Source organism: Diplotaxodon limnothrissa, linkage group LG7 (genome assembly GCF_057381915.1).
Source record: "Diplotaxodon limnothrissa isolate DT_005_m linkage group LG7, D_limnothrissa_male_GT1.1, whole genome shotgun sequence".
NCBI lineage: Eukaryota > Metazoa > Chordata > Actinopteri > Cichliformes > Cichlidae > Diplotaxodon > Diplotaxodon limnothrissa.
The window spans coordinates 57,905,105-57,917,705 of record NC_140602.1 but is presented as its reverse complement, the minus strand read 5'-3'; the positions used below and the strand labels follow the sequence as shown (position 1 = coordinate 57,917,705).

Sequence of the window (12,601 nt, the reverse complement as noted above, 5' to 3'; positions counted from 1 at the left end):
TCTGGAAAGCTCAAAGCAGATGAAATGTTAATGTCCCTATTGCAGGGCTGTGGACAATTTGCATGGTGTTTGCATGCTGCAGTTCCTTCAGTATATGCCAGTTGTGATTATTAAGTCTAGCGGGGGAAAAAGGCTGTGGCACTACAACTGCCAGAATTACCCTAGTGTCCTCTAAATCCCTCTGGAGTTTTTCAGCTTTGGTCTTTTCAAAGAGCAGGCTCTGCTCAAGCTCCTTTATGTGGACATGCTCCAGCCTGGTCTGCGTCTGTTAGTAAAAGAGAGCAGGAAGAGAGGAAAAACAAACACCATTGCGAACACTGAGCTGCCAGCTTTGTGCCACAGACAGAAAGAAGGCAAGACTTTAAAGAGAAGACCAGGAAGTACAAAAGCACTGATGGTTTGCAGCATTTCAGCTTTTTTGTTTGGAGTATCCAGAGTTAGTTACTGTGATCATCTCTTTCTTTCAGATACTTTTGTTTCCATTTCATGAAGCAATTGAACAAGACTAATCCGGGAGTGAGAAAGATGCAGAAAAGACATGCACGATGAAGGCATAAAAAAAGTGAAGACAAAAGCGGCATTCAAACACAGACATGTGGACAAACAGATAATGAGAGTAATGGTAATTTAAGTGCTGCAGATGGGTAGAAAAATCTGAGATGAATAAATGAAAAGAGCAGGAATAGAACACAAGTCTGAACAAAAAAAGATAAATGATTGATAGAGTGCAGGAAAGGCAAAAACATTATGCAGCAAGTCTGATTTAATCAACTTCTCATTTTTTGGAAGAAAATGATCATCAGCTTTATGGTGTCATCCTAAGTTGTGAATTAAAAAGAGTCAGGAATCACAGTGAAAATCAAACTAACATGTCACTCAGTGGAACGCCGAGTTGACAGTGATGATAAACTATTCATCTTGGTTGGAGTCAATAAATCATACCAGACTTTCATTAAAGAAGTATCAGCCTGATCAGTGAGAGGCAGACAGCTCGGGTGAATAGGACAAGTGAGAGAACATGTTTAATTGAGAATCGGATTATGTAACCACATTTACCTCGAGGTCTCCCTTGGTGATGCATGCCTCTTCTACTCGAAACTGTAGGTCCTCCACTTTCCTGTCAAACAGGGACAATAATAAAATCTTCTAAAATCACAACACACAAGTGGCTCAGTCATTAAAACCCTACAGATTTACTGAAGAGCTGGAACAAGCTGATACTGCCAGTCATTCTGGCAGCCTTCTTATTTCAAAGAAAGAACCTTCTCTGTGAAAACAGGATGCTGCTCTTTTTCTCCCTCTTGTATTAAATGAGGCATTTCCAAAGTATGCATTTCAGGGCAGACGGTATCGTTGTCATGTGGATGACAATCAGAATGATCTACCTGCTACAACTGACAGTGCTCATCTGGAAAAAACTGACTATTTAGAAGACAGCAAATCCTAAATGGCAAAAAATTCATCTTAACTAAATATACAGCAAAATTAAAGTTATTTTGCTAATATCTTTGCTCTGTTAAAAGCTTAACGGGTGCTTGATTTTCTGTTGACATATGCACAAACTACAGCTAAAAAGCTTTTACTATGTAAAAGCAATTGCTAAATTAAAGCAAGTTTAATTTCCTAAGGACTTAGAAAAAGATTCCCATGCTTGTCTCACCTCTCAGCTGGACTAAGATGTAACTCTCTGTGTATAGGTTTGTACAGGTTTAGGCTGTGGCTCAGGTGAGGTCGCAGGTCACCAACCAGGTGATAGATCAGTCTTTGATTCCTGCTGTCTTGGGCAAGATACTGCACCCAAAGCTGCTCCCAGTGGATCAAATGGATGAAGTCTGCTTATGTGAATGGGAGAAAGCGCTTAGGTGTAGATAAAAGCGCTGTAAAAATTAATTTGTGTGTGACTGGGTGAATGAGACTTGTAGCAGAAAGAGTTTTGAGTGTTTAAAAAGGTACTATATAGGTATTAGTCAGTTTATTATACTTTTTCCTGATTAAAATTTATTCAAAACAAAGCTGCTAGAAGTTAAAAGGGTACAATGAAGAGGCAACACATCACTACTGTTTTAGCCCAGCTGCCCTGGGTACCAGTGTACTATAAAACCAAGCTTTTTATAGATCTAGTAATTCCATATTTTGTCCCCAGTCATCCTCGAAAGAACTCCTTCCCACTCTTGCCTAAATGTTGCTTATCATGCTAAGCTATTCTTAAGTCCCAGAATATAGATATGGAGCTGGTTATAGGTAAAGTCAAGTCAGCCACCTCTTCTCCTCCTCCAGCTGGTTGAGCAGCTCCACTTTGTCTCTATCTGCTGCTTCTACCATCGACCGCAGCTGATCCATCTTGGCCTCCATCTCCACTGCGTACTGCGGCATACAGAATTAACATGAGTGCACACATCACAAGTAAACTGTTAGATGTTGGTGACAGACCACACTTTGTTTGACCTACTGATGCCATTTTCAAAATGTGATATTGTTTCATTTTCTTATTTATTTATTCTGAAATTCTGAACTGTTCACGTGTCTCACCTGATCCCGGCATTTCCTCAGCAGAGTCAGCTCCTGCTGCACCTCTCCTGCATGGCTGGTTGCTTTTGCCACCTCGCACCTCTCCAGGTCCCTCTCTGCCAGCAGCTGCTCGATGTGCTGCTGCTTCTCCTTCAGAGCCTCCTGCAGGGCTGTGGTGCCTGAAATCTTACGAGCGTACCGAGCTGACGTTTCTGTCAGCTGTAAAAATGACACAAGCACTCGTGAATCACACTGCAGATGTTAAATCATGCACCACGCAGATTAACCAGATATCTCACCAGTCCTGCTCGGCTGGGTTTCCCACTGATTGAGGAGGTGGCGGAGCTGATGGAGCTGATGGAGGAAGCGCTGGGGCTTCTTTTGAGAATGGACCTCCTCCGTGAGCTCTTTGCCTTGGAAGGGGTGGTACAGGGGAAGCCAATTCGGGTCACCTTGTGAACTGGAGCAAACAGGCCATACCTGGGCATGCACTGGAAGTACCTGAGGAGGAGACAGGTTGTACTATGCAATTATCCTCTGTCATATGTACTACAGACAGAGCTCAGAGTATTGTAAATTTGCTATGCAAATAAAACTAAAAATCTGTCTGTGCTCTTTACCTGGTTCCAGCTACAGCGCCATCATTCTTGCCTAGAGGTTCATCTAGTTCGACTCCACACCAGTCTCCCTTAGCAAAGTCTGTCTCTCCGAGAAACCTCACCACTCCTGCCTTGGTACCACCAACCTACACACAAAACAATTCATGCAAATTCATTTTTATCTAAAAATGTTATCTTTTTTCTATTTACAATAACGGCTTCAATCTAGTGGAATTATTCAAGGTGAAGCAAGCAATTTATCGAACTTGAAACATTTACACAAGCAGCCCTAGGGAAAAAAAAGCACTGAGTAGTGTAGCAATAAACTTTTCTGTGAGGCTCCATGTCTACATCACTGATATTCTGCCCTAACGCCAGCCGTCACAGTGGATTCAGTCATTCTTACCAGCACTCGGTCTCCCAGCCTTAGCTCCCTTCTGTTCTTCTTCGTGGAATCTGGGTCGGAGAGGTTGGACACTGACTCACTGGATGTCAGGATCCGGTTAAGTGCTCCGCCTGTCTTAATGGCGGTGCCTGGAGCTGAAGGAAGAAGAAAAAAAACAAATACAAGAACGATCACAGGGTCCACATTTGTCAGTCACTTTGTAAGAACATCTTAACTGAAGCAAAACTGTGAGATGTCCCAAATGCTATTTTGTTTCTTCCAGTCTCTGGCTGTGATCAACAGCCTTTATTTAAAGCTGTTAAAGCTGGAGGTGGGGTGATGTGACCAAAGTCTGATTTTAAAACTGGAAATTTGTTTGACAAATTCATTCTAAACACTAGGTAAAGAAAATGGCTGTGCTGTGAAATCAACTGTGTGTCTACCTAAAATAACAAGGCAGAGAAAACGCTATAAGCAGCAGAAGGTTTGTTACTTTTTTTTTTTTTGTATCTTTAGAGACCAAGATCCTTGTTGCAGAGCAGTAGTCTACTACCTATAGACTTTTAGCTAGGTGCTTAAAAAGTTTTATGGCAAAGTTTCTAAGTCAGCAACAGTGAGTTGAATTGAAGCAGGACGATGACTGTGAGAGAGGTACTCAAGGTAAGAGGGCCAAGAGCACTTGGCATTAAGAAGTTTATCTTCTCTTCTACTATCTGACTAATTTTTATTTTACTTTAGTTAGTTATTTTCCAAAATGTAGCTTTGTACATTTAACTTTTAGTGTTGAACAGGACAGAAAGGAGAGAAAGAGAGAGAGAAAGCAGGGAGAACAGCACACAGGAAATGGCCTGGGATGGAATCTAGCCTCTGTGGTGGCCTTGAGGCATGTGTGTCGCCCACTTAACCCTGAGTGATCAAACTAACATTCAAATTTCAAACTACATCCAAAGGTAACCCTGACAACATGGAAAAAAAATCTCTTAAATATAGCACGACTATAAGGGAATTTTAAGAATAAGCAAATGGCTAAAGTGGATGTTAACCATCTGCTGTTAAACCCATTAGTCAGAAACACACACACACACACACACACACACACACACACACACACACACACACACACACACACACACACACACACACACACACACACACACACACACTATTTTCTCTTTATGCTGCAAGTAGGAAATAAACTCCCTGGTGCCTCTCTCAGTCTCTCTACTCTGCAATCAATGTTAAAGGATAGAGGATAGTGGAGCATGGCTCTTGTGCAACATTAAGGCTAAGATACAAGTCTTTCCCTAAGTTTAACAAAGCTGATAAGGGCATCTCTGAAAATATTTGGTCTGTAAAGCACAGTTATCCACCCTGTGATGTTTTCACAAATAAACTTACTAGATGAAGTAGTGCCAGCAGGTGCTGCCTCGCTTGTTGCGGAGACTCCTTGTGTTGGGCTGGCCCGGCCTCCATTCGTCTCCTTCTCTGGCAGTGCTGTTCTGGACAGCTTTGAAGGCCGCGTGAATATCCCCCGTCCGTCCTCACACTGGAAGTACCGGACCCCTGCCACAGAGCCATCGTTTTTCCCGATCGACTCGTCCAGCACAATGCCCGCCCACTGGCCGGGAGCAAACTGCGTCCCTCCAACAAAGTGCACATAGCCAGGCTTGTTGCCGTTCACCCAGACTCTCTCTCCAATTTTAAAGTCTGTGTTTCCATCTTGGACTGGTGAGGTCACACTGCCAGGGGACTTTTCAGGAGGAACTGGCTTCGAGGTACCTGCAGTTGGAATCATGTTTTAATAAACCATAGTTAATAATCTTAAATATTACTTTTTTATAGTTAGATTTAAAAGGTGCATTTTTTGCCAAAAAGAATTAGGTTAATTAGGTTAAAACAAATGAAAATCAAATTTATTTATTGGATTTTCCTTGGTTTTGTTATTATTTATTAAATTATTAATAAACACCAAGTCAGAATCCAAGGAATCATATTGTAATTAGTTGGAAAAGTTGTTGGACTGGTGCACCCATAGTAGTACGAGGAACAGATTAAGTTCTAGGGAGATTTAACCCCCAAAAATGCTTCTGTTTGGGGATTAGTACCTGGTGAGAAATGTCAGTATGATCTGTTTAATACAGTCTGCATTCTAAAAAAAATTCTGCAGCTGTAAACATTTTGAGTTTCTTGTAGTCTTTCTCCATTTTCGCTTCATAAATAATGCTGAATCCAAATAACAATCATCCAAAGACTGATTTAAGGATGTAGATGATTAAAAAGAAAAGCACCTTTAGTGATACTATATACAGAAATACACATGGAGGTCCAGCACACTTTGAGAAAACTCACTGATAAGTTCTGTAGTTAAGAACGGCCCAAACAGATACAAACGATAGCATGACACTTCTTGTTGACAGAATTAGACACTTTAATAAACAGACACAATCTTGAGGGGTTTTTTCTTCAACAGCTTCTTACCAGATGACGGTGATGTCCGTGATGGAACGCCGGAGGGACGGACTATTTTACTGGGGGGTTTTAGCCCACTGGCTTTGCCTGATGTACTCATGGCTCCTTGTTTGTCCATGGCTGGGGGGGGCCTATTGAAGATGAGGGATTAGGCCTTCCCCACCACCTTACACGGTCACAGTATGATAAACAGGAGCTGGCAAAAAGAAAAGAAGAATGTATCCTCAACAAAAACAAATATAAAAAGATGACAGTGACAATAAAGAGGACACTGAAAATGCTACATCCAGATTAAGATAATCAACTTTTGGTTATTTCCTTACCTGGATGACTAAGCATGCATTAAGAAATAAAAAGATGACATGTCAATATCAAGGCAATTTCATGTGTTTTAATTTTTTAATTGTAAAAATCTAAACTGGTTATAAACTATTATACAAAAAGATAGATTTTAAATTTAAATTCTAAATCGTTCTGGTTATTTTGAATGTGTTTTTTGTTAATCAGCATCAAAAATGCCTTATTAAATATTTTGTGTTCTTTCTTGTCTTAGGACTTTTCATGTGTGACTGTAGCCCATTCACAGAGGCCTACAACCCCCACAATTACATCAGTGTCTCAGTGAGAGCTGTCGCTCTGCTCAGTGAGGCCTCAGTTTGTCTCAACACCTCCTACTGTATGTCACTAAGTCACAGCCCAGTGTTTATTACAGAGCTGTTCATTATCATCTGTGAAATCACTGTCATATTCAGCTGACCACATGGTATGTCTCCAGTTTCAGCTCACATGCCCATTAGTAGAAACATCTCTGCTACCATTTAATTCACAAGGTACGTATATGAGTCACACTGACTACAACAAGAACGTCTTTGGACATTAAAGCTAAGCGACTAAAGCCACCAAGCACTAGATGTTCATGGATGGAAGCTAAAGGTAAAAACTCATTTCAGGATGTTGGAAGACAAAATGTGTTGATTTATTTGGTTGTAAAATGGTTTATTTCAGACAGCCATACATCTACCCCAGGTTTACCGACTAGTGTTTCTAGACAACAACGTTTTAAATATTAAAAAACATGTGTTACACCATTTATTTATATGTCAAATTCAGATGTGTGTTTCCACATGCTATAATGGCCCAACCTGAAAAGACAAGATTTTCACCTTTCATTAACCAAAGCTCAACATTTTTACAAAATGTTAAGATTTTGTAAAAGGTTTCAACAAACCGTTCACGAAATCTTCTTATCAAAGAGATGGGCAGGGTGAGATGAGTTGTATTAGCTTAGACGCCAGTCACTAAATAACAAAATTAGCGTTTGACATCAAACAGACTATATTGTGCTTCCAAGGAGCCAGACTTTGTTGTAATTTTTGAAGTGCTCTTGGGCAAAGTTGTCTAGGCTTTCTGCAGGTCTTTCAATGCTTTCAATGACATTGGCTGCTTTTTCACTCATTTCCAGTCCAATCTTTGTACCTGACCATTTTCAGAGGAGTGTTTTTTATTTGGTTCTATCAGCTACTTAACACTGACCTATGAATCATTCAAGTATGTAAAAGACACCTGAGTCAAGGGATGAACCAACTTAGCAAAAGAGCTGTTTTAAATAGTTTGTCATGGCACTTTGTTACTAACACCCAGTTGCAAAAACACATATTTTTTTCACATTTCTTTAGCTAAATCTATGAAAAATACCAAAGATAACACGGTTTGACAGGCATAAAATATTATTTTTTCAATAACAAGGTTATTCCCAAAGAGCTATAGCCAAAAAACATGGCATATCTCAGCATGCTGTGCAACGTCCTTTAAAAAAAAAAAAAAACAGCTCCTAACATAGGACCTGAGAGACACATTTGGGCCTTCCATTGATCTATTTTGCTGAAGCCTCAAGGAAAGGAAAATGTTGGTATAAAAAATGTACACAAGAACTCGACTGAAAAATCAATGGTCCACAGTCACAGTGTTCAATTGCCTTAAAACAGGATTATGAATCAAGAAACCTCCTTTAAATAATTATAATTAAATTAAGTGCAGAACAGAACAGACAGAAAACAGAGGCCAGTGGGAGATTTTCCCTAAACGTCACAGTCGAATACCAGCACCAGCAGTACAGACATGAAAATACAGGTGAAAAGTTTTTATGAATAATCTTAGCTGAAAAATCCGGACAGCTTTTTGATTATGTGTTAATTTGATCCAGTATCTTGAAAACTTCCAAAGATGATGTTTGGGTTATAAAGAAAAATCTAATTAAAGAAGATGTGTCTTTCATGAAAGACACATCTTCTTTATTGTTTGTAAGATACTGGAGAATATGTTCTTTTTATATGAAATGACAACATCACAATGGACATATTTACATGGAGAGATATAACTGATAAGAAATCTTTAAGAATTCGAAAAATAGCTTCATAATGGAGGCAAATGTTGTTAAATTATTCTCAAAAACAGATGTTTAAATCTAACTCAAATCTAATGGGACTCAGGGGCACCAGTTTTCCTCCTGGGCCACCAAAGACTTAACGCAGCCTTGTCTCCGAAGCAACCGGCACCGTGAGCAGTACCTGCTCTGTCCATGGTAATAAAAGTATATCATACTCATTTAGGTCGACCTTTTTAGTTGGAGCACTAAATCGTTTCTCACAACACTGAAGAGAAATCCTGTGCAGGTAACATTACTTCAGAGGTCTTCCCCCGCCCAGCAGGTGTTGCCAGACCAACACAACAAGCACACCTACAGCTGTCATGCATCAGCCTGCTCTCCATTCTCTGCTGCCAGCTCACTAACGACCATTCAATTATCTCCGGTTTTGCATGATCACACAAAAGCAATTAATGAAGGGAGAAATCGTTAGTGTACATAACAGACACATAAGAAGACTGGTGTGTGTTGTTTGTGTGGGCTGGGCTCTCTGTATCTATGGAGCTAGTGAGATAACTTGGATTTTTACCCGCCACACTTTCCCACTAGGCATCCTGCACATTTAACCAATACCGGCGGACTGACTGGCATGTCATTTAGCAGCAGATTATAGTGATTTACGTGAGGTAACAGGCACTTGTTTTTTTTTTTTTAATCATATTTTGCATCCTGTTAGCTAGAGCCACGGTGGTTGCTGGTATGCCAAAGCTAGCTAGCTTCAAAACAGCAATAACGCACAAACTGTGGTTAATATAAGACAACTAACACTCTAATGAGGCGATATTAAAGCAGACTAAACACAGACAACAGTGGGGAAAAAAGCTGCTTTGAGAGCTTACTTTGTCTCGTTAGATGAACTGGGTCTCAGTAAGGAATGTCGTGAGAAGGTGCAGCGTACCTTGCACCGTTACATGTTTTTTCCAACAGCTACTGTTTCCCAGCCCAGCCCCGACTCACACAATCTGACGTCACTCTTGGAAATGATGCTGCCTTCACAGCCCCAACATAAGCTCGTGAACTGTGAAGCCTAGTTGTAAATTTGGGGATCTGAGGTTACTATCGTTGCCAAAAATTAAGGTAATTCTGGAAATGAACTTAATATTTTTGTTAGCGTAAAATAAAACTAGAGTAGAGAAAAATACAAAATGTGAATTAAAAAATAATATTTACTTAGGTAATATAACATTTCAAATATCAGGAAAATATTTTGATCCGTTTTATCAAATTTTTCACAACCAAAAGGAGGAAGATACAATGTTGCGTGAGTTAATATGGGCTGGGATATCTGCATTACTGTCAAAGTGTTGTTTTGTTTCTTTGTTTTTAATGATATTGTGAACTTCAGTCTAGCCCCTTAAAAATATCACATATCAAGGAGTAATAAAACAAAAACTGAAAGTAAATAGGGAAACTCACAATGGAAATTATCTGAATCTACATTAACTAAAAAAAATGCTAACTAAAAATACATAAAATACTAATAATAAAATGTCATCAGCAGTTATTGAAATGCAATTTCTTAAAGTGGGAAAAGAAAAAATAAATAAAATTCTTAACACCTCACAGTAAAAATAAAGGCAAGTACTGACATAAAAATGTACTTTTGTAGATGTACGCTATTGTCACTGACGCATAATGCGAGAGCTTCATTTTGCTGCTTTAGCTCTCTGAATCATAGCTTTGTTTTCTACACTTTGCGCAAAGCTGAAAAAGAATAGCTCACTGGATTCGTTTTCAATCGACTGTTTTTGTAAAAACTGAGGAAAAAACAAGAAATATTATCACAGTCCCTGAACCCCAAAGAGACATATCTAAATAACTTAGATATCTAATTTACTGTCAACAACTAAATGATTTTTATTGGATTTTTTTCAAAGCAAAATATTTTTAAAACTTTTCAAAGGCTAATTTTACCACCCACCTAACTATGGAACAGCCATTGTTTAAAATAAATAAATATTTATTTATTTACGACCTTAGTGAACGTACATTATTAGTAAGTAGAAAACATTCAAAAGTAAAAGTGCGCAAAATGTGCTTGGTTCCATTCAGACACTGAAAAGTGGACCAAAAGAACTATGTAATGTTTAGGCGTAATCTTAATTTTTTCTTTATTGAAAACAAAATGTGACAGGGTACACAGACTGAAATGTTATACAAGCAGAAATACACTTGCAAAGGCATTTACATACACAGTGCGCTTTATTCAAACTAGCTGAAATTATCTGCAAACCATACTAGACTATCTCAAAAAACCTCCCTTTGCATGTGGGTTTTGCCCTGATAGTTTGTTAGCACTAACGTGAGCTAAACTTTTCTGTGGCTGTACAACCATTTCATTCAATAAATATTATTTCAGTGGGCAGCCAAAAGATCAGTGTTACACTTGAACTGCCTAATAAAAACATTAAAACCAACCTTATCAAGTATCGTGGATACATGAGCCGATGGCATCTATGTGAGATGTTGCCTTGACAAGCTTTTAAGTTCATTCTTTACTCACCTGCCCAGCTACTAGGGAAATGTAATTGTAAGCTACTAACGACAGGTAAGTGGCTTATAATCACAAAGTACATCCAAAGTCACAACAGGTGCATCATTGCAATAAAAGCACTACACCACTAAGATGTATAGTAAGTGAGTCATTTTGTTCATAATTACAGCAAAAACTATTTGACATTTAATTTCAACTACAATAATATAAATGTTTTCAATAGCCAGGAGTTTACCATGCATTTGTGTATTCAGGTGGATCTTAGTTTCCCTACAGAATTAGAACAGGGACAAGCAGCTGGCTTTACAGCCTTCTATCATCTATGGTGGAAATGTCATTCTCTGATGACTTTTTCTCATCTTTGTCGCTGCTTCTTCTCAACAGTTTGTTAAGGACCTTGTTGAAGGCTCCACTGAAGGCAGGGCTCGAGAAATAATACAAAACAGGGTTGAGGACACTGTTGAAGTAAGTCAAACACACTGACGTGTAGAATGCCAGGTTGGCTTCTTCAAAGTATTTGCATTCATTGTACCATACCTTGAGGACCCACACTGCAATACGCGATATGGTGCTGGGGAAAAAGCAGATGATAAAGATTAAAGCCACGGCCAGGATGAACTGAACGGCCCGTTTGATTTTCCCCTTCTTGTCCACAGTCCGGATTCTCAGCTGCCATGTAATTCTGATGGTGCAGAAGGCCACGATGGCAGTGGGCAGGAAAAACTGGACAACATAGAAAGTGTTATGCCAGGTGGAAAGGGGACTAAAGCCCATGCAGATGTTGAAACTTTCACACTGCGTACGGTTGTTGTTGTAATAAAAGTGCTGATCAGCAAGAAGGTACCCCGTAGCAAGGAAGATCAAGCACCAGAGGCCAAATGAGACCCAGAAAGCATAGCCCAGCCCCATTTGGTTGATCCGATTCGACGGGTGGACGATCTTGAAGTAACGATCTACAGCCACGGCCGTGAGGAAAAAGATCCCAGCTGCGCGGTTGGCTGCCAGCAAAAAGAGCAAGATGCGACACGGGATGTCACCGTAGAGCCAGTTTTTCCCACGCCTGTAGTAATCTGCTCGGAAAGGCAAGCAGAAGAGCACGATGGAGTCTGCAACTGCCAGGTGAGTGAGGTACACAGCGTTGGGTTTCCATGTGTCCATGTGAAAGATGAACATCCACAGGGCGACAAAGTTCCCCGTTAGTCCAAACATGAACTCCAGGATGAGAACTGGAGGCAAAACTTGGTCCAGGATGGGAGATTCGAAGGCACAACAGAGATCTGTGACTGTGAGATTCATCTTCTGACCCATCAGAGGAAACGGCTGCTGTAACATACAGTGTCGGTAAAGAAAGGCTCCACCAGGTGATTTCTTTGGAAACTGAATCGTGTTTGCGCATATGCAAAAGGTGCTCAGCCAAACATACTAATCTTTATGTGGAGTGAACATCTGTGCACTCCGTTATCTATGGGGAAGCGGTATTGACCCAAAGGAGCATGGAAACAACTGTAAATGTTATCTGTCTGGGGAGTGCACCTTCATTATAAAACTATTATGCAGGGGAATAGGTTTACTCACGAGTATTGAGTGGGATGGATGAAAAACAAGTAACCTGCGGCCATTTAAGTAACTAAGATAAAGCAGCATATCAGAGCCCTGAAAAAGAACTCATTTTTAATGCTTTAAAAATAACAGACACACAACCATTAGAAGAAAAAAAGTCA

The 12,601-nt window shown here is 39.8% G+C and overlaps 2 protein-coding genes across 2 annotated transcripts in view; both read right to left on the bottom strand.

Annotated features, from left to right (window-relative positions):
• clip1b (CAP-GLY domain containing linker protein 1b) overlaps positions 1 to 9,307 on the bottom strand; it is a 48,916-nt gene extending 39,609 nt beyond the window's left edge. The window contains exons 1-10 of the mRNA XM_085360032.1: positions 9,226 to 9,307; positions 5,971 to 6,157; positions 4,891 to 5,271; positions 3,514 to 3,647; positions 3,129 to 3,253; positions 2,808 to 3,009; positions 2,530 to 2,727; positions 2,261 to 2,364; positions 1,057 to 1,117; positions 161 to 265 (exon numbers count right to left, since the gene is read on the bottom strand). Coding sequence (XP_085216158.1) covers positions 161 to 265; positions 1,057 to 1,117; positions 2,261 to 2,364; positions 2,530 to 2,727; positions 2,808 to 3,009; positions 3,129 to 3,253; positions 3,514 to 3,647; positions 4,891 to 5,271; positions 5,971 to 6,079 — 1,419 coding nt within the window. The 5' untranslated portion in view covers positions 6,080 to 6,157; positions 9,226 to 9,307. The remainder of the gene's footprint in view (positions 1 to 160; positions 266 to 1,056; positions 1,118 to 2,260; positions 2,365 to 2,529; positions 2,728 to 2,807; positions 3,010 to 3,128; positions 3,254 to 3,513; positions 3,648 to 4,890; positions 5,272 to 5,970; positions 6,158 to 9,225) is intronic.
• Positions 9,308 to 11,041: 1,734 nt separating this feature from the next.
• On the bottom strand, positions 11,042 to 12,501 carry LOC146629355 (hydroxycarboxylic acid receptor 2-like). The gene has a single exon (XM_085358526.1). The coding sequence runs from the start codon at positions 12,210 to 12,212 to the stop codon at positions 11,184 to 11,186; it is 1,029 nt and encodes a 342-aa protein (XP_085214652.1). The 5' UTR covers positions 12,213 to 12,501; the 3' UTR covers positions 11,042 to 11,183.
• Positions 12,502 to 12,601: the final 100 nt, after the last annotated feature.

Excerpts from the sequence above, each read along its gene's own strand:
- LOC146629355 (XM_085358526.1), bottom strand. The coding sequence starts at position 12,212 with ATGTTACAGCAGCCGTTTCCTCTGATGGGTCAGAAGATGAATCTCACA.